The 22,674-nt window shown below is 37.9% G+C and overlaps 1 protein-coding gene across 1 annotated transcript; it reads left to right on the top strand.

Moving 5' to 3' along the window:
- Positions 1–1,567: 1,567 nt before the first annotated feature.
- LOC140239585 (sialin-like) lies at positions 1,568–22,670 on the top strand. Its single transcript, XM_072319416.1, has 10 exons — positions 1,568–1,655; positions 2,531–2,745; positions 3,092–3,331; positions 5,411–5,498; positions 6,565–6,660; positions 14,560–14,684; positions 16,356–16,508; positions 18,578–18,710; positions 21,222–21,463; positions 22,351–22,670. The coding sequence occupies exons 1-10, from the start codon at positions 1,568–1,570 to the stop codon at positions 22,585–22,587; spliced, it is 1,617 nt and encodes a 538-aa protein (XP_072175517.1). The 3' UTR covers positions 22,588–22,670.
- The last annotated feature ends 4 nt before the right edge of the window (positions 22,671–22,674 follow it).

Here is a 22,674-nt window from a genome sequence, read left to right on the forward strand (position 1 = left end):
CCGGAGATTTCTTTCTCTTCCTATTCGGGTCCCTTATTCTTTCTTCTTTTTTTTTTCTTCGTCTTTATACATTCCACCTTCTGTTGCCCTAGGGAGTGGTCAAATGACATTTAAAGTACTTTAAAATTTACATTAGTTGTTCCACGTGTTTGTGTTCCGTTACTTAAGTTAAAAAAAAAAGTTACAAGGCATAATGTTCAGAGGCCCTTGTCCAAGTCAAGCGATTTGCTTATTGATAACGGTCTCCCTCACCTGTACACTTAAAGATCTGTACAATGAAATTCATATATTATTCCACACGAAAAATATACTCGAAATGGTAAATCTTGTTTATATTTTCATGACTTGTGAAAAAAATATGTTTGATATTGTTAGACTTATTTTCTGTTATGTACAAGTGGAGAAATAAAACTTACTGAAACTGAAATTGAAACTGTCAAAGCAAGTGGGTACAATTCACCCTTAACCACCCCTCCCCACTAAAACACGGCGCCTGACTTTCAGAATGTAATTCTGTGACGAGGTTTCCGAGGGTTTGGAAAACGAGTGTGGAGAGAGTAATCACACTGCAAAAAGTCCGGTGTTAAATATGAAACGCCGAGCTGGTGTTAAATTTCCGGTGCTCATTCATGGTGTTAGATTAACACCTCCGGGTGTCATTTCAAAATATGATTTTTTTTTTTTTTTGTTGAATACTAGTAGTTTCTTATGGACTGAATTTCTTGTTAATTCTGAGCAAGACGATAAAGAATTTTCCGATAAAGTACTTGATTTTTTGAAAAAAGTGTAAACACATTTACACCACAGTAACACCAGTTGGTGTGGTCTCCTATTGAAGCTGGACGGGTGTTATACCATTGAAATTAACACCACCAATATCAAATCAGCACCATGCGGTGTCATTAATGAATTAACTCTAGCGCAGTGTCAAAAATAACACCAGCCACAGTGTCAAATTAACACCACGAAGTGCCAGGTGAACACTTTTTAACACCGTCACAATACATTTCTACACCTGTGGGTGTGGTCCTTTATTGAAGCTTGATCGGTGTTAGATTTAACACCCATTGTGTTAAATCTAACACCGATGTTTTTACACTGTGGTGCTACAACAAAAGCTCCATGATGGACTTCGAATCAGTGAACAGCAAGAGAAGTAAATTTGAGTTCGTACCACACAACACACATACACGCACCCTCTCTTAATTTTTGGTAAAAACAAAAGAAATAAAAAGTAAAAAATGGAGGGGGGTGCGTGCGCCTCCTTTAATTCTGCAAAGGCGCCTCCCCTTTACGGAATTCCTGGATCCGCCCCTTAGTATACACACTCTTACACATAAGCTAACGCGCACTCAGTATAGCTTATACATGTTATAAAAGTACGTTGTTTGCAATGGTCCCATGCGACACTTCAAATGCCCCAAAGTGTAGTTATAATTTGTGATGTGAATAAGAGAGCGAGTGTATACGGTGTTTATTAAAATATGACTGTTCCTTATCTCAAGCAATGACAACAGAAAACAAAGAGAGTCAAGTGGTCAAGATACATCGACATCAGAGCAGGAGCATGGAAGATAGCAAACTAACGGACGGTGTGAAAGTTCTGAACTATCATGATGAGACGTCGGGACAAGAGAGAAAATCCAGGGAGTTATGTAAGTACATCGTAAAACAAGAAGCTGGTTGGATGTACCCCTTTGTTGCAAGGAATTCAACCCTACGCGTGTACTTTTGAAAAAAACAAAAAGAAATATACAACATGCGATGAGTTGTTTTTTTTTTTTAAAGAAAAACGAAGAACGCTTCTTCAAGGCCTGTCTTTTTTTCTATATGTTGTATCAAACTATTCACCCATGATCCATCTATTTCACTGCCAATGTATATACTCTTGTACGATACTGTAACAATGGAAAAAGGCTGCTCTAGATTTGATTAATATCATTGGTACATGACTTCACGCTTATGTCCCTTTTATGAATACGGTTATAAGGAGAACCTCAATATAACGGGATTTAACTGTATGACTGTGTTTGAACCTCCCTCAATCCTGGTTCTATGTGGGAAGACGATCAGAGATGTGCACAGGAAACGTAGCGGAAAATTCGGCCACCAATTTGATGTCTTCAAGTTTCACCTGTTTTTCCCGTTCAAACGGAAACGTGCATGCCTGGTTCAACACATTTGCGTGGCAAATGCTATTCCAATTGTCCCCGTCATAGATTAAAGAGAAAAAAAGTTCAAAGATCATAGAATATCAAGTGATCACAAAACCGCAATGTCTTTCCATCTTAAAATGAGTGTGTTGATCATCACTGACGCCAACTCCGTATAAGTGTCAAGATGTAAGAGCACGTCGAAGTGCACAAGTCGACAACACTGTGTGCAAATACAGTGCCAAGTCGCGGCAGCACGTGCCTCTTCCGCTTTAAGGTATGAACGACACTTCTTTCACCTACATAAAGACGTGCTTGCATTTACTTTTGCGCATGATATGTTTGAGTAAAGAGCTACGCGTTCTATTCCTTTACAGCGGCCTTGAAAATGATTTTCTCAACACGTTACATCATTGCCTACCTGGCCTTCTGTGTGTTTGCCTGCGGCTACATGTCAAGGGTCACCATGAGCATTGCCATGACTGCAATGGTTAACGACAGTGCTCTTAATGTAGAGTTACACCACAGGGACTCCAATGCATCTTCCCAATTCTGCTCGGCGTACAATTCCAATGCATCCCGTTTGAAAGAGGTGAGAGCTAGTAGTTCTTCCTTGTCCCCGGCCGCCCCAAAGCCTACAGTATATGGCCCTTTTAACTACGTGCACACAACTTTCACCTCATAGGCCTTTGGATTTCCGTTGATGTGGTTACCGTTGCACCCAGCATTGCTTGTTCTCACTTACCACTTTTAATTGAGGTCTACAATAATAACAAGCTCTTTTCTTCTCCTTGCCTTCTTTTTTTAAAGAGCTTTTTAAGGAACGTTTCAAAGTGCTTGTGTATAAAGGTTCATTTTCAAAGGTTCTTTGATATAAATTTGCCATTGTATGTTATGTGTGTGTGTTCATTTGTTTGTTTGTCCGTCCATTTCCGCAGGACGGTCCATTTTCTTGGACCATAGAAACACAAGAGTTTATCCTGGCGTCCTACTTCTACGGCTTCCTGATACTTCAACTCCCAGTCGGCTACCTTGCTAATAAATACAGCAGAGCTAGTGTTTGGTTCTTCGGTCTTGGTCTTGGCGTGACTGGTGTGTGTAACGTGTTGGTACCAGTAGCGGCCCATGCAGGCGTGACGTGGCTATGCATAGACCAGGTCATTTCTGGTCTGGTAGAGGTATTTCACACATACACACACTATAGCTTCTGACCGTAAGAGCAAAGAGAATAAATGGGACGAACACCGAACTAGGGCTTTCAATAGCTCAGTCGGTAGAGCACCGGTCTGACCGGTCTAGTAATCCGGAGGTCTCGGGTTCGAATCCCGATGAAAACCCGTTTTCTTTGCTCAAAGTTTTCACTATAAATATATATATATATATATATATATATATATATATATATATATGGAATATTGTAAGTAACAGATCCTATACGTATTCCATATGTGATGAAAACCTAAAATGACATTAAAACGCGCCATCAACATGTCTAACGATTTATTACTCGTGAATCGAAAAGAAAGCAGTGAGACTTCTTTAGACACTAATTTTGTTATCATGAAAAGCCTTGTCGGCTTCCGTCGCACATATTAATCTGATTTCGTATGTGTTTTTGTTTCCATGTCTGTGGTAGAGTTTTAGTCATTCCTATTTTTTTTTTGGCCTTTTCATGCCAGCTATTCTATCATATTCTACATCCATCTTATTGTCCTCTCATTCATAATATATTAGTTTCCTTTTGTTTCCACAGAACATTTACTTTGAGCAAATGCACAGCTACTTTTAGTTAACCCATAGGAATTGGAATTGGACATCAGAGTAAAAAAAAAACAGCAACAGCTACAATAACCTATATAATTTCAACAAAAGCAGTCATGGGGCATGACATCGAAAGTCTCTTTCTTTCAGTCTCATAATGACTCCCCAAACCATATTACCTTTGCAAGATTTCCACACAAATCTCAATTAAAAAAAATACAAAAACAAAAAAACAAAAAACTCGCTGTGGTTAATTGAATGGGACTCTTATCAAAAACCCGATCAGCGTTCTGTTAGCAAGCAGATCTTGTGAATCATCAAAGTAGCTAAGAAGCCGATCCTAGTGAGTGCTCTTTCGAAACTTTTGGCTACAGTGGATAAAAGTGAGATGTGACGATAAGTACTTACGTCACGCGAGACTTTGTTTTTAGGTACACATGTAAGGTTTTATCCCCAAGCTTTGAAAAACGAGGGAATGATCCTCTGCCTAGATATATGCGATAAAGGTGAGCCTATCAAGTGAGTGCTTATTTGATAAGCTGGGAAGAAGTTTATTTAGCCCGAAGGATTTCTTACTGCCGAGATCCCTCAAATCCTTTAAAAAAGTACACATATTTTCTATCAAAAGAAAGAAAAGATCGAGCACGAAAAACAATTCAAACACTCTTCTCGTAGCTGAATTTTACCAGTCTTTCCATTATTACCACGATATAATTTTCCAAAATCACTGAACATAACACTAAACTCTCTTTCAATCCAATGTTAATCCACAACATGTTCCCCATGAATACAATATTATTTGTCTCATTACATGTATTTATTTTCAATAAATCTTTAATTATATATATATATATATATATATATATATATATATATATATATGTATATACATGTATATATAATTATAAGAAGAACGAGTCTCAAATACGCCATGGATCCAACAAGAAGGTTTGTTTTTTTTTATTACAAAATTTTCAGCCTGCCTCGGGCCTTCGTCAGTGTAGTGTACTCGTATACTAAGACAATAAAACAAAAAAATATAAAAAAAAATATAAAAAACTCGTTGTGGTTAATTGAATGGGACTCTTATTAAAAGCCCGGTCAGCGTTCTGTTAGCAAGCAGATCTTGGGAATCATCAAAGTAGCTAAGAAGCCGATAGTGAGTGCTCTTTTATTTTAGTATACGAGTACATTACACTGACGAAGGCCTGAGGCAGGCTGAAAATTTTGTAAAAAAAAAAACAAAACAAAACACCTTCTTGTTGGATCCATTGCGTATTTGAGACTCGTTCTTCTTATAATTACAACATTCGAAGTCCAACACGTGGAAAGTTCCAAGATGTATAAAGATTTTATGTATATGTATATATATATATATATATATATATATATATATATATACATATATATAATACATACATATATATATTACTAATTTTCTGCTCACTAGACAATAGATAACAAATAACAACCTTATCATGCATACACTTTGCTAGGGCTGCAGGTACCCGGTCTATTACGCCATCATGGCCAGATGGGCTCCTCCTGAAGAAAGAAGTCGTCTGATATCCATCGGACTCTCAGGTCTGTTACTCAAGCATTCTGATGCTGTGTGATCAATGTAACAACGAGTTATCTATTTTTGATGTAGTTTACATAAACGAATTTACTTTCATTTTCATAAGAGGTGTAATTTCAAATGTTGTTCCCTCACATCTTCTGTGATCTAAACTATTATGCGACACTCCATTTATTTCAGAGTTTGCCTTGTTGCGGAAAGTAGACAGTATAGTAAATAGTTCTTAGCCGAACATATAATTAGTTGAGTTTACCAAGTATCATGCTGGACTTAAGGGACATTTCTGACAATACTTATTTACCATCACGTAATAGTACCATGTGTATATTTGTGGAATTTATTTCGTTCCCTAAACAGACAAACAAATACTCTAAACATAGCACACTGAACAAGGTAATAGCATGTAGAAGACTCATATATTCCAGTAATGCAGCAATGTAATTCCATCACAATACCACTTGGTCGATAAGTCCACTCTGGAAGAATCTATTCATGCTTTCTTCCTCTGTTCTGCTTCCTTGAGCGTCCCATCTTGTATGCTTAAGTGAAGTTGCTATGTCATCATCCTCGTTCATTCTAATTTGTTATGAATTTTGAAAACATTTTTATCCTTATCCCAAACACTTTGAATTCTGTTACTCTGTACCTAATATGCCTAGTATAACCAATTTATACGTGTTATTCATACACGTGGTGTTCATTTGTAAAAAATCTGAAAATCATCATTAAGTCTCCTGTAAGCCTGGCTTCACACTGTCCGGAAATTGGCACAGGATGGCCATACGAATATGAAATTGTTGATTTGCATGAGGTAGGTGCCGAACCCGGTACAAAGCTGATCAATAGTCAAAGTGCGACATTCTGTTCGCAATCTCAGAAACTCCCCTGACGGTTATATGGCATGGCTTTCCAGGTGCCCAACGTATTATCCGATGTTAGAGCAGCATTGGAGCATTCATAGCAGTATTTGAACATTTCCTTTATTGTGTGTCCATCTTTATTCAACTTCGGGACAGTGTGACGCCTGCATTTGGGAAAATGACAACTGAATGACTTTCTGTGTTTTTACAGGAACCTCATTTGGGCAGATAATCGGTCTTCCTGTCGCTGGGCTGTGGACAAGTTCGAGGGAAGCAGGCGGCTGGTCTTCTGCTTTTTACTTCACAGGTTCAGGCCTAAAGCAGCGTTTACACTTTGGCGAGTTGACATGGCGAGCTATGGCGAGTTAAGGCGAGTTGCCAAAATGAGGCACTCGCGATAACTCGCGTGAAGCTCACCATGTAACTCGGGATAACTCGCGACAACTCGGCATGACTCGGCGGAGCTCGTTCAAGCTCGGGACAACTCTCCTTGAAGTCGTGAGCAGTCCCAAAATTTTTGAACATGTTCAAAATTTTTGCTAACTCGCTGTAACTCGTGCTGAACTCAGCTAGACTCGTTATATACTCGCGGTACTCGCAATAACTCGAAAGAAGCTCGAGTTAAACTCGTAATAACTCGTAATAACTCGCCATATTTGAGTATACGCGAGTGCATTCCGAGTTTACTAGAGCGAGATACGAGCACTGCGATCGTATTACGAGTGAAGGAGAGGTGCCCGCGAGATTAGCGCGAGTTCAGATCGAGCACCCCGAGTTACAGCGAGTTTCGCATGAGTTTAGTCAGATTGCGTTGCAAATGCACATTGACATGCCAGATGAATAATAAATATCCAGTGTTCTATATTTTTCCATATATATTTCAAAATGAGAGCACATTTTAATCGACCCACGCATGTACACGTACTTTTAAAACGGACATTGTCACTGTATTATGACAACTAGCAAAAATAGGAGAGGAATATGCCCCGACCCAAGAGATCCAAGAGTTGTGGCCATTCAGGTAGTTAAACACCGAAAGAATAATGTCATTCAAACAAGGGTAGAAGTAGAAGAAGTGCAGGAAGAGAGAATGGAGACGGAAGAGGAGATCAATGACGAGCAGAGACAGGTAAAAGAACAAGACACCAAACTAGACCAGGTCCAAGCTCAAACTAACTGAGCATCAGGCCTCGCCTGTCGAACTGGTTGGGGAGGAAAATGAACCCATTTTTCTCCACTCGCAAGGTTCTCCGTCTGGCACGCCAGGGAAGACGGAAAAAAAAAAGAACAAAGAAGCCCACCCCAAACAAGAAGTCCACCCCTAAGAAGTCCACCCCGAAGAGACGAAAAACACCTCACTGCATACACATTCACTGAAGAGCAAGAAGTAGAATGAGCAGAGTGGTACAGAGATCACGATTGTCTGTATAACAGGCGACTAAAGTCATACAAGGATACTGCAAAGAAGACAACGCTAATCGAAGAGAAGGCCAAGGAGTACGATCCGGTGTGCTCCGGTAAGTGAAGATGAATATTAATATCTATTATTTAGGGGGGGGGGGGGGCTCTGGCGGCAAAACGGAGTTTCGCTAAATATATTTTGTTGAATTCATTACCATGATTACTACTATGATTATGATTGCCATAATTATCGAAAATCCTGTAAACAACTGACAACATGACATGCATAATATTTAGTCCTGAAAATTTTGACCCCCACATTTCGTTTATCCCGTTAGCTATACTTTAATGTATGAGAAACAAGAATTTAATAAAGTTATTTGTTTCTTTCCATTAATTTATGTGATCTAAATTCCCAGTGTTCGATTTTTGTTTCCAGTTTAACAGCTGAACAATTTCCTCAAGTCTATGAGGACACAGTACAGCCGTCTGACGAACCCAAAGTCTGGAAAGGGGACCAGAGACACACCTTACAGTGAGAGAGATCAGTGGATTCTCAATACATTCCGCGTCCTGGAGGGTCATATTGTGAGGATGAAAGGGAGAACATTGGGAAGGGTAAATATGCATTTGATTTTATTAAGATCTGTAATAAGCTACATTTAAACAAAATATAGAAATCGCCATCGTGTGTCTTTCTTGTAAAAGATGTTGATCGAGTGATTTACTTATTTTTTGCAGACCTCTAAAGGACAAGTAGCATCCCAACCAAGAGAAGACGAATTAAATACTCTTCCTCCGACCGGGATACTGAGACTGATGGGCATGATGACAGCAGTGAGAATGACCAGACCACCCAAGAAGCTGATGACCCCCAGCAGAGCATGAAGCTGGTTCCTCTTACACCGACTTATCAATTGTTGGCAAGGGCAAGGGCAAAATGAAAGGGAGGTGTACAACCCCCAAGGTGGCCTCTGAAGAAGCCAAGGACAGAAAACTGCCGGAAAAGGTGAATGTGGGGTGAATTGTTGTAAAGAAAAGAGAGTACGGATCGAGTAATACATGTATTTTATGAACATTTATTCTTTAATACAAGTACATGTACGAATAACAAAAATGACTAATCCACCATATTGTTAGAGGGTAAAACTCCGTTCGTGTGTTTATCATGATAACGCCATGATATAAAACCGGTGAAAAGGATACTCAACACGTATATCCATTAAGGCCACTGCAACATTGTGGTTGGTCGATTTTTAAAAATATTCTTAAAATGAGCTACATGGCCTGTCTAATTATGTTCAGATTGATTAAAACAACCAAGAATATGAAAATAACGAACGACACACATTCACTACCAAGATGTTTATAATCTTTTTTATTATTATCTGCTACAGTAGTAATTCCAGAACAGTGGGGTGAAGTTTTAGGTTTTCACCTTTTGAAGCACTAAATGATTCCTGTGAAGCATAATTTTTTCAAAGGTTAACTTTTACATCCCAACATATATTCTGAAAACATGTAAGGACATGAAATTTTAATGAAAATTGTAATTATCATCTGCTAGAATAATAATTCCAGTACAGTTGTCCATGAGGTGAAGTTTTAGGTTTTCACTCTGGAAGGACAGAATGCTTACTGTGAAGCATAATTATGTTTAATGTAACTTTTACATCCAAACATATATTTTGAAAGCACTTTGACATGCAGCTCATTTTTTTTAACTGAACATAATGTTAAATACATGTATTACCTCTAACATCAAAACAAGAGATTAAACACGTAAATTGCGATTGACCACACAGAAACCTTATTTGTTTGAGTTAACTTCGTCAAAGTAAAATTATATGCATGCTTTCACGATAGGCATTTCTTTAAATTTACATTTTTGTCAACCAGTTGTATCCGAGTAATTGGAAATATTTAATCTCAATGTTATAAAGGAGTTACTTACTTTTAACATGTGAATTTCAAACTGTTCTCAATTTCGCTGATATTGCAGTTTTGTATATATTCACCTACATAATTATGTTTGAATTGATATGGCAGATGTTAAGGAACAAAGATTCGCAAGTACATTTTAACACTCGATATTAAAACAAGCTTTGAACACTAAGTGTTGCAGTGAACAAAAATTTTGATCAGGCATTGTCCCTTACACTAACATGAATTAAAGTAACGCACAAAATTATTACTAAAATTATTCAGTTCTTGGGGTTTTTCTAGGATACATTAATAGGTGATTAAACATTATGATAATGAACATTGTTCTGTATTGAAGAAAAGGAACAGTAAAGTGTTACATTACTGTCATTAATCTCAAGATCTCAAAATATGTTTTATTACGTGTGCAGAATATTTTGGTTAACTGGGATTTTTTTGTTTTGTTTCAGTACTCTCGAGATAATTTCGTGATACCGTATAATTCCTGGTTAACTGCTCAATAACTTACTAGTTTTGTGTAACATGGTGAAATATAAACGATGTATCCTTATGAGTATTGAAGTGACTGGTATCCTTTTATTATGTTGTAGCTCCTGCAGCGAGCAGATGAGGTCAGAGATCTACGAAGGTCTTCTTTCGCCTTGTCATATCCCCCCGCAAGACCGTCCAGGTCTTCACCAGCTAACTCCGCCATCAGCGTCTCATAGTGTCCGTACTTTGGCCTCCTCAACAACCAGGGTCTTGTCCAAAACCTCCTTTGAAGCATTTTGGTCCTCTCTTGAGCATCTCTTTTTCTGCGGCGCCTCCCTGACAACAGGGTCGCACCAATCGTGCAGAAGATCAGGGTCTCTTCTTCTTCAAGCAGAGCGAAAATGCTTCTGGCATCCATCTTTGAGCGCCAAAAATTTGCATTTCCCGCTCCTCGATCGTATGAAACTCTTATTACTCGTAATAAAATCTTGACAACTCGTTTAAAGCTCGCTTTAAGTCGTATAAAGGTCACTGCAACTCATACTAAGCTCGGTATGTCTCGTTTCGAGCTCGGTTCACTCGTACAGAGAGCGTAGTGAACTCGGCGTTGAGTCTTATATCACTCATGCAAATTCCAGGAAAAAAAATTACATTTCGCGCGAGTTTGTGCGAGTTAACGCGAGTTGGAGCTCGCACAGCTCGCGCACGACTCGCGACTCCAACTCGCCAAAGTGTAAACGTTGCTTAATTCTTCGTAATATTTAATTCTTCAGGTTTCTTACCCAGTGCAGTTGCAAGCACACTGTTTTCTAATCATTTTCATATACATAAGTGTATGTCTTCTTTTCTCGTCGTGTAATCTGTCCTTAAAGGTAGGGAATCCCATTTGCATGCCTTAAATGAAGAGTTGTATAAATACAGTGGTATGTTGAAGAGAGTATCCTTTTAGAAACTCCCATAAAGTATTGAAAGTGGAAGGTAACATTTAGTACATTTTTATTGACGTTAGATTTTGAATTGAATTTTTTTCGGGGCTCACTGTAAATTCCAGTACATTACTAGGCTACCTTTGCAGACCCATGCACTGCATGTGTGTCCATCATGTATATTTTGTGAAGAAAGTTCGTCAAAACTTACGAACATTTCTATATACATTCTTGCCACACACTCTATATGTTATTACATCAGCTCTTATACTTTTAGATTTGTGTTTATAGATTAAAAAAATACAGAAGACTGCAACAAAAAGGCTTAAGTGTGGCTGACACACAGAACTACTGAGTAGTTGAGTTTTGTGCATTATTCAAATTGTAGATAACTGTTGACTTCCAAATTTCTCAGCAGTGGCATAAACAAGTCCCCTGAGGTTCATATTTAATGTTTTGCTGCATTTTGGGAGGTCTGTAAAAGGTATCCCCTACCTTTAAGCCTCTTTAACATTTTCACGGATTGCTCACGGATGACCACGGATCGTCATCCATGGTGTTCCGGCATGCAAAATATCGATTTTCTTCTCAATGCCGACGTGAATAATGGTTATGATCCCAACTGCGTGCTCTACACGGACAAGTACGGGGGCTATATACACGGACAAGCACGGTGCCTACAAGGACAGACAAGGAATGAACGCTGACTACAGCGGAAACGATACTAAGCTAACGCGGACATCAGAGAAGAGCACGGATGCAACTGGGTCCCTTCGCGGTCCTTACACGGATATCCCAAAAATGATGACAGATGACATTTGCTTAAATTGCTTTTGATACTTTATCATTCTCGTGTGTGTTCTCGGGCGACATGCCGAGCCCAGAGCTATATAATAAGCACACCAGAAAATCTACAGCAGCCTACATACGCCTCTGCCTGTCGACATCATAAAGGCAAATCTCTTTGTTGCAAACTCATTTTGCGGGATCATCATGACATAAACAAAGATAAACAAAACAAATCAAAACACACAAGAAAAAAAAAACAACAGCAAGGAGATGTGTATGGGTCAATTAAGCTTCTCAGGCGACCACTTTTTTCGCGGACATGCCGGATGACTTCACGGATTCAACACGGTCATTCCGGAAACAGTACGGATGATCCCGGATCGACGATCCATGGTCATCCGTGATCCGATCCTTGAAAGTGTAAAAGGGGTTTTAGGTAGAACATAATTATGCCTCCGCCACGAAGTGGTGCCGGAGGCATTATGTTTTCGGGTTGTCCGTCCGTCCGTCCTTCCGTCCGTCCGTCCGTCCGTCCGTCCGTCCTTCCGTCCGTCCGTCCGTCCGTCCGTCCTTCCGTCCGTCTGTAATGAATTTTGTGGACAAGGTAACTATCGAAACCTGTTGAGGTATCCTAATGAAACTTGGCATGTGTGTGTATTAGGGGGTGAAGTTGTGCCTATCAACTTTTGAGTGCACATGCTCAAGGTCAAAGGTCAAAAGGTCAAGGTCAAATACATAAAATGTCACTATTTCCACCATATCTATTGAATGCCTGAAGATATTTTCTTGAAACTTAGTGTATACATGTTTTACCCAATTAAGATTCTCTGGTGAAAGTTTGAGTCATGAGGTCAAAGGTCAAAGGTCAAAAGGTCAGGGTCAAATACATAAAATTTCACTATTTCCACCATATCTATTGAATGCCTGAAGAGATTTTCTTGAAACTTAGTGTATACATGTATTACCCAATTAAGATTCTCTGGTGAAAGTTTGGGTCATGAGGTCAAAGGTCAAAGGTCAAAAGGTCAAGTAAAAATATTGAAACTTCTTTTTTTTCTCTGTACCTTGGAAAATTGTTCAAGGTATCTTCATGGAACATAGTATATACATAATACTGACTGGAAGTGATTATCTAAAGAATGTAGGGTTCATGGGGTCAATGGTCAGGGGTGAAAGGTCAAGTGCAAGACTTCAAAATTTTACTATTACCCTCATATTTATGCAATGCCAGCAGGGTTATTTTTTTACACTTGGTGTATGCGTGTGTAACCTAATAGAAATTCTCTGGAAATTTTTTTTTTCTCTCTTTTTGCCTCAAAGGTCAAAAGGTCAAAACTAACTTTTTCCTCCATATCTCGGAAGTGGCTCAAGTTACCTTGAAACTTAGTACATATTATGCATGTTCTACCTGAAAGTAATTATCTTATGAATTTTAGGGTCAAGGGCTAGATGAAAATGGTAACAATTTACTATTCAATTCAGAAATTGCACTTTTTCTCCACACCTGTACCTTGAAAATTACTCAATGTCTAAATGTATGAATGGGTCAAAGTCAAGTTAAAGTCCTTAAATCCCTAGATACATGCTCTCCTATTCATCCAATTAAACCTACGTCAAGGAAGGTGAACATTCAACACATTTGTGACAAACTTGTGCATGTCATTCCAATATTTTGCCAATTTTGTGAAAATGTAATCACACAGTGTCCACATGTACTATCTACACCTATTGGGAAAATCATGCATTATGGCGGAGGCATACCAGTCGCCAAAGCGACATTTCTAGTTATGTATGTTATGATAGGGTCTAAAATAATTCGCCTTAATTCTGGTAAGATGCAAAAGTTACAGATCAGACATTCGCACATATCATAAACCCACCAAACAGGGTTTATCGTCCAATTTTGTGCTCACAGAGGCATGCATGCGTGTCTACATACGCGTCAAAAGCAAAGTGACACATGAACACACAAGTTATCCTACTAACATTCATATTGCGTAAATGATATAGATTCACCATCACGAGACTGTACAACTTCACGGCGAAAGCCATAGCTCTCCGTGCTTGTAGAAAACAAACAGAAGCACCGATCCATCGCAAATGGTCAACATGAACAGTCACACTCTGACAGAAAAAAAAGTGTCTTATTTCGTGCTTGCAATCGCAAATGCCGACATCACACTGTCGCGAAGGTGACACAAGATGGCAATACAAAAATAGAATTCTCAATTTCGCAGGAAGTCAGCCCAAAACTTGGTTAAAAGCAGATCAAAAGCCAAAGTAAGAACGATCTTTTGTTAGAACCGTAAGAAACTAACCTAAAAAAAAATCCTAATCCGAGTAAATGATGTCGCATGCACGTGCGTCTCTTTTGTGTTATTTTTATCGTCATTGCTTTGCGATACGTTTTCTTTTTTTTTCTTCAACCGCAGGTTAATAAATGAAATTGAAATTTTCTAGTGGATAGCAAAACATCAATACCGTGGTCATGACAATTTTGGTTCTTGTACGTTCCGTGATAACAATATTCTGCTCCCTCCGATTCTAGAATTATCATATCAAATATGCATACTGCAAGCCTGCCAATTTTGAACAATATTCCTGTTTCTCGGAATCAATTCTGTCATCCAGCTTGCACATATTAACAAGTTAATTGCGATAATTAAATCTCGCAGGTTTACTCAGCATCGTGTGGTGTGTAGGTTGGCTAAGCCTTGTGTACGACTCGCCCTCCTCGCATCCAAGAATATCGGACACCGAACGTGACTACATCACCAAAGCTGTGGGACTTCAGCAAACAGTAAGGTGTATTCGTACCGCCATCAGAGCATTTTAATTAGTGTTTTTCCCTATTTCACCCACCCCTCTTCTCTTCGTTCCCTCTTCCCTGTAGCTGCTCTTTAATTAAGAATTTAACTTGCAACCAGCTCGAAACATTCGACGGACACAGTGCACTCAACTCATCATCATCATTTTTTATGTCTTCCCATTAGCTCCCTTCCACGGAATATCATTCTGTTTTTTTGTCCTTCAATACATGCTGTTTGACTCATTTTTTCGTATTATAACAACTTAATCTTTCCGTCATTTGTCTTTATTGCTTGTTCATTTCTTTTCTTCGTGAAATTACCGTCTTCTTGCATTTTGTTTGATTTGCATGTTTGGGTTCCTGTTTTTGTGCCTCCACCACGAAGTGGTGCCGGAGGCATAATGTTTTCGGGTTGTTCGTCCGTCCGTCCGTCCGTCCGTCCGTCCGTCCTTCCGTCCGTCCTTCCGTCCGTCCTTCCGTCCGTCCATCTGTCCTTCCGTCCGTCCGTCCGTCTGTCCGTAATCAATATTGTGGACAGCGTAACTAAAAAACCTTTCGAGGTATCCTAATGAAACTTGGCATGTATATGTATGAGTGGGTGAAGTTGTGCCTATCAACTTGTTGGTGCACATGCTCAAGGTTAAAGGTCCAAAGGTCAAGATCAAATGCTCAAAATTTCACTTTTTCCCCCGTATCTGTCCAATGCCTCAAGATATTTTTTTTGAAACTTAGTGTATATATGAACTACCAAATAAAGATTCTCCAGAGAGAGTTTCGGATCATGAGGTCAAAGGTCAAGGGCCAAAGGTCAAGTCAAAATGTTGAAATTGAACGTTTTTCTCCATATCTCGCAAATGGTTCAAGGTATCTTTGTGGAACTTAGTATATATGCATGTACTGACTGGCAGTGATTACCTCGGGAATTTGAGGTCACGGGTCAAAGGTCAGGGGGTCAACGGTCAGGGTCAACTCCTCAAAAAATCACTACTTCCCTCATATTTATGCAATGCCTGCAGGATTTTTCTTGAAACTTGAAATATACATGTATTACCCAATAGATATTCTGTGAGAAGTTTCTTGCCAAAAGGTCAAAGGTCAAGTGCAAGTGCTAAATTTTACTTTTTCCTCCATATCTCGAAAAGAACTCAAGGTATCATCATGAAACTTATTACATACTTATGCATGTTCTACCTCACAGTGATTCTCTTTGGAACTTTAAGGTCAAAGGTCAAGGGTCAAAGGCCAGGTTTAAATACTAATATTTTACCATTTTATATTGAAATTACACTTTTTCTCCATACCTTGTAGATTACTCAATGCATAATGTTATAAAAGGGTCAGAAGTCAAGTAAAAATCCTCAAATTCCCAAATACCTGCACTCTGACAACTTATTAGTCATTTATCCAATTGAACCTAGTTCAAGGAAGTTGAACATTCAGCACATTTGTGACAAACCTGTCATTTTAATATTTTGCCAATTATGTGAAACTGTCATCACACATTGACCTATGAGGAGAACCATGAATTATGGCGGAGGCATACCAAAGGAAATTTTATGATTTTTTTATGGTTTTGTGATTCTAGGATAAGTACAAGTGTACTTCATTATCATTGGTAAGGTGCTACAAGTGAATTCCCGTACTCTTTTCTCTGTTGCTTAGCAACCCAGTGTGACGCCATGGCGGTCTATCATGACGTCAGTCCCACTGCTCGCGGTGTGCATAGCAGATTTCGCGGTGCTTTGGATCCTCTTCCTATTCACTACAAACCTTCCTATTTACCTGGCTGACGTGCTCAACTTTGACATATATCAGGTCGGTTATAGGATACACAAATCATTAGGATGATGTATGTGAGGTATGCTGAGGTTATAGACCAGTTCGTAGTTTCACTTTGCGCATGAGCAGAAAAAGGTCATTTGTACCAACAGGCATTTTGATTTGTTAATTCACTGAGATAAGCATCTGTGATGTGATGATTATTCATGTATCCCTATATTGATATAGATGGTGCTTGCCAGCACATCCACCTGACAGCAAGCCTGGTATTTGGCAATATCAAAAGAAAATGTTAATGAATTCAATACAAAACAATGAAATGGATGCCTCCTGAAATGTCAATTGGCCATTCTTTGTTTGAATATGAATTCCATAAATTGTTACGTCGGGCAAGCTTATGCATTATGCCGCTTTGAAAAGTGAAGTGCCTAACCAACTGAGAAAAAAGAAAGGTCATTTGTATCAATGTGTACATGAGCTAATTACGAACTGGCTTATTGGATGCCGTTGTGAATTAAGCATGCAAATGCTTCATAATTGTTGGGGCGAAATTTAAAGGAGACCTCCGGATGATTCTCAGGCTTTTACACTTGAATAACAATAAATTGGTTATACTGGGTTTAGGTTTTCAGAATTTATTGTGATTGGGATGAGGAAAAAGAATGTTTTCAAAATTCAGAAAGAATAACAGTGAACGAGGATGATGACATGGCAGCCTCACCATACGAATGCATGAGTAAGCAATGCATGAGCATGCAAAAGAATGTTTTCAAAATTCAGAAGGAATAACAATGAACGAGGGTGATGACATGGCAGCCTCACCATACGAATGCATGAGTGGGGGCTCAAGGAAGCAGAACAAAAGCAAAAAATGCATAATTTTACACAGGAGCACTTGTTGAGCAAGTCGTATTGTAATGGAATTACTTTGCGATATATCTGATATGAGTGAGCCTCCTATGTCATTATCATTGTTCAGTGTAATTTGTTCTAGGTTTTTCATAGTACAATTTGTTCTCCGTTCAAGGACCACAATAAATTCCCCAAATCTATACGTGTAACTGTGGATTTATGTACTACATGGTGTGAAATAATGAAAATCGTCTGGAATGCCCCTTTAATATGCTCCTATTATCCCTCATACTCCACTGTTATTGTCAATAATTTGTAGGGAATTCATCAACACCTGTATATCTTCGTATGAATCTGGAGTTTTTCCATCTTCAGGTAAAGAGGCAAAATAGGTGATATTATTTGAACAGAGAGAGAGAGAGAGATTAGAATGGAATAGACTTGGGCAGAATTAAAGGCTTATCATCATGAATTATTCTTATTTTCATTGATTCGCATTGATGAAATAGTTTGTCGTAATACTTATTATGTTTGCTATATGTTCAATTTCAAAAGTTACAGTTCGCTATTTGTCACTTTCATCAGGCATTATCCTAAGTAACTTACAAAAAAAAAAAAAAAAAAAAAACCTTAGGTTGCTGCGATATTCAAAGAAAGCATGAAGTGGATGAAGTGAAGTCTTTTTTTTTTATTTAAGATTTTCCAGATATTTCACCAAAAGTATGCACCAAATCGTTGAATTTCATTTCTGAAAACGCAAAATTAAGCTCTCAAACCTTCACCACTCCGGTCCATTTCCATAAAAAACTAAGAACACAGTTAAAGCGTACTAGTGGATCATGAGGTTACAGATACCACTATTGATTTTAATCCGTAACAGAATATTAATTTTTCTATTTTTTTTCATCACAAATGTTGCAAATATTCTATAAAAAGTGCGTGCCATATATTGTAAAATTTTTAATCTACAATGCAAAAGCTCTCTCGTATTACAAGGGGTATAACCCCTCCCATACCTTTAACTCGATTGGTTGCCATTATCTCGCTTGCGTGTCTTACCGTGAATGAAATGGTTTGTAATTAGGCTGTAGTACAGAAACATCCTTGAATCATCGTAATTCATGAGAGAAACGGTCTGTTGGCGAAGCACAAGACTACCGTGCTGAGAAAAAGAGATACGATGTGTACTCAAGACGACCACCTCGAACGAAATGTTCAAGAAGAAAATCTTCTTTGTCTTCTCCTGATTGCAGACGGGGTTCATCTCCGCCCTACCTTTCTTTTTCTACTGGTTGCTAATGATCCTTGGGGGATATTTGGCGGACTTCATCATCAGCCGTTCAATATTAGACAGAACAGCAACAAGAAAACTTCTCACTGTCTTAGGTAAAATAAGACATGCACAGACACGCGCGCTCACGCATATATATATATATATATATATATATATATATATATATATATATATATATATATATATATATATATATATATACAGTCATATGATAATATTGCCCTAAATATAAATTATATATATATATACATATATACATATATGCATTTATATATATGTTCTTTGGTTGAATTCAAAATGTTGAATAAAAATTGAAATGTCTTAGACTTATATATATACTCCTAGATGGGTCATTTGGAAGACAGTTCCATTTGTTTTATATGCAAATTTATTATTACATGTTCAATGGCAGTTTACGCAATGGAGACACGAAAATTGTCTCCTTAATGACCAGTTGTCTCCCTAATGAAGACACTTCCCCCCAATATGTCTCCCTAAGGTGCCAACTAGGGATATATATATATATATATATATATATATATATGCGTATGTGTGTGTGTAATGTATGTAAAAATTGTGCCTATGAAGATGACTTTATTAATGTGACCATTGATAAAAGATAATGACATAAAGTTCATGATAACAAAGATACTTCACAAAATTATTTCTATATTACTGTATAGGAAGCATTTAAAGTGACGATCTTCTGGCTAGGTCGTGGGGTGGTGTTGAGAGTGATAGTGAGAATGGATTAACGAATCGCAAGATCAGGCGGGGCGATAGTCCGCTTCATGTCGGCATCCGTCAGTAAAATGCTCTCAAACATTCCCTTTCTAATTTAGTTCAGTCCAGTTCAGTGCAGTTCAACGACATTTATTTTCAGCAAACAACGTACAGATAACAATGGCATCAACTTAAACATGATGAGGCACATCTCTAGGAAAAAAAAAAGAGAAAAAAAAAACAACTTGTGGCGACCGAGCCCTAATTCCAATGAATAAAATATGCGCTATTATACGAAGTTATGATACATGAAGATACAAATCAGAGACAGGGACTAGGGTTTTGGATTTTCATAGTATTGGTTTCTCTGCTCAAGGACCACAATTAATTCCACAAATCTAAACATGGAGCTGTCGATTTATGTACTATATGTTGTGGAATTATGATGATCCAAGGTATGAAACAATGTTCATATTCGTCTGTGATACCTATAAGAGTGAAACCCACATTTGCAAAGAGATTACTGAAAGAATTAACATTAATATGACTTTATTCAGTTACTTCGTTATTACGATTCATGAACCTGTCAACGCCATCATTTTGCTCTATATTCAACATGTAGTTAAGTATCCAGGTTGATGTCATGTTATTTCTGCATTACAAAAAAAAAGTACAATATTTTCTCCTAGCATCAGGAAGTATACCATACAGTATTTATTCTATATGATTATGTGCAGATTCATTTGTTGAAGATGATTTATGAATAATTATACCATTCATATTTTTTTTTTTAATTTACAGATTGTAGAAACAAGCAGTCATCCAAGTTATTATCTCACCTTTGAAGCTTTAGGTCTTTGTAAAAGGAAATGTTTGTAATTAGATGTTACGATAATTATAGGAAATCAATTTTAAGAAGAGTCTGAATCAACAATACAATGTATCTAAAATGCAAGAGCATTTGTAAGTGGTGAGGTATAACCTTAGAATAATGATAATAATGAGAATAATAATAATAATAATAATAATAATAATAATAATAATAATAATGGGGGTTAGTTATAATTCCTGTTACCATTCAGTTCGAGTGCTTAAAGTGCATAATAAAATCTTTCACACAGCATAAAAGAGAGATTCAGAAATTGAATCATTGACTAATCATATGCTAAATGATTTAAAATTCTTAAAAATTTAAAAGAATCCACTGAGAATAGAATATATACCTTTGCTTCATATTGTTACAAGACGCAAACTAGATTAGTTATTGGAGTATTTAAAGGTAAAGTCCAGGAATTTTTTTTTCATTTCACATCATGTAGTACATAAGTCTACAGCTCCATATTTAGATTTTTTTTTTGTGGCTCTTGAGCAGAGAACCAATACTCTGAAAACCCCAAAACAAATTACACTGAACAAGGATGATGACATAGCAGCTTTACCATAAGAATGCATGAGTAGAAAGCTCACATATTTCAGAAATGCAGCAATGTAATTTCATTATAATACCGCTTTGCTAAACAAAGTCACCTGTGAATAATATATGCTTGTTTTCTTCTTTTGTTCTGATTCCTTGAGTCCACGCTCATGCATTCTTATGGTGAAGCTGCTATGTCATTATCTATGTTCAGTTTGTTGAAAAGATTCTTATTCCTTATCCCAAACACGATAAATTCTGAAACTCTGTTCTGTATAACAAATTAATAGTTGTTAAAATATTAATCTAAAAGTCAGAAAATAAGTTCTCCTTTAATACTTATTTTGTGACTATAGTGCAGATTTTTGAAAGAAAAAATGGAAGATGATATAAGACATATAACGTCATATGTTTCAAGTCTGTCTTAATTATTCAAAATACTACTCTATACATTCTCTTCCGCAAGGTTTCGTCCCATCCACTATCTGCCTAGTGTCCGTTGGCTACGTTGGATGTGACGTCACATTGGTTGTAGCGCTGCTCACGCTTGGTCTTGGAAGCAGTGCTTTCTGTCTGTGCGGTGCGTCTATCTGTGGCTTTGACATTGCTCCTAAACACGCGGGCTTCCTCCTCGCCATTATCAACTGTTTCGCTGGCACGGCAGGCTTTCTCGTTCCGCTCCTCATCGGCGCATTGACAACCAAGGAGGTTGGTAACTTTGGTGTGGGGATACTGGGCGTAGCTTCATGGTCAACGGCAGTTTGTAGTGTCAAAACGTTACTATGTATTTCAAATTCGGAAGTCCTTTTTATACATTGTTTTGAATCTTGACCCTGACGAAATAATCCCATATGCAAGTTTGTCCGACCTGTCCCTCAGATTCAAACAATGCATGCAAACAATATTAGCTGAAACTGTCTTCGAAAAAAGGAAGTGTTTGTCATGGATTTGCCTTCTATGGTGACTATATACTAGTATCACCCACATATTTTATGGACACAACATGCTTCACGTGATCCTAACTGCATTCAAATGAAAATGAACGTTCATATACTGACACTCACGGCAGTTTACTCTGTTACATTACCATCATGAAACAAATATCACATGTGTTGTTATTTAGTTTTAGGTTTGAACTATTTCCTGTATATGTCAGGTATTTGGTTGCTCACCCTTAATGCTTGGATCTGATTTGATTTTATGTGATTTGCAAATCATGATACTGATACGAATTATCATTTTGACAATTATAAAGTGGTACAATGATAATGTAAGGTTATACTGATGGTGAGTTGTTTTTAATAGCGGTATGATCACAGCTGGAAAATATCTCATCATCGACAAGTTGCTCTGCCTTATTGCTCGAGTTGCACCAATTGTTAACTCGTTAACACAAGTTCCAATTCGCATGCAAGTTGGGTATCTCTTTTATTGAGTAACAAGGCATCTCTTACTGAGTAACCAGGCATTCGTATTATTGAGAAGCTGATCACATTTATGACAAAAAGTCCAGGCAAATACACTGAATGTCATTAATCCAATTCATGCAACTTGTCATCACACAGAGATTAATTCATTCTCTTTTCCGTTGCCAGGGAAACGTGCACGGATGGCGCTTAGTCTTCTGGTCAACAGCAGGTGTGTCAATGTTTGGTCTCATCGTGTTCAGCATCTTTGGGACAGCCGAAGTCCAGTCATGGGCCAAAGAGCCTAAAACCTCAGATCCAAACCGAGATGACTACAGCAATGGCAAAGACAAACAGGATTCATATGAACTCGAACAAATGATAGAAAATGAAAAATGTGCTTTGGGAGTGTTTGCGTCACGTTGACTGGCATCTCTACATTCGTCCGAAGTCCCTGGTTTTCCCGAAAGTTGGCGTTGGGAGCATGCCAGCTCTCTCTTTTTTTTCTCTCTC

The sequence above is a fragment of the Diadema setosum genome, chromosome 16, assembly GCF_964275005.1.
Source record: "Diadema setosum chromosome 16, eeDiaSeto1, whole genome shotgun sequence".
Classification (NCBI taxonomy): domain Eukaryota; kingdom Metazoa; phylum Echinodermata; class Echinoidea; order Diadematoida; family Diadematidae; genus Diadema; species Diadema setosum.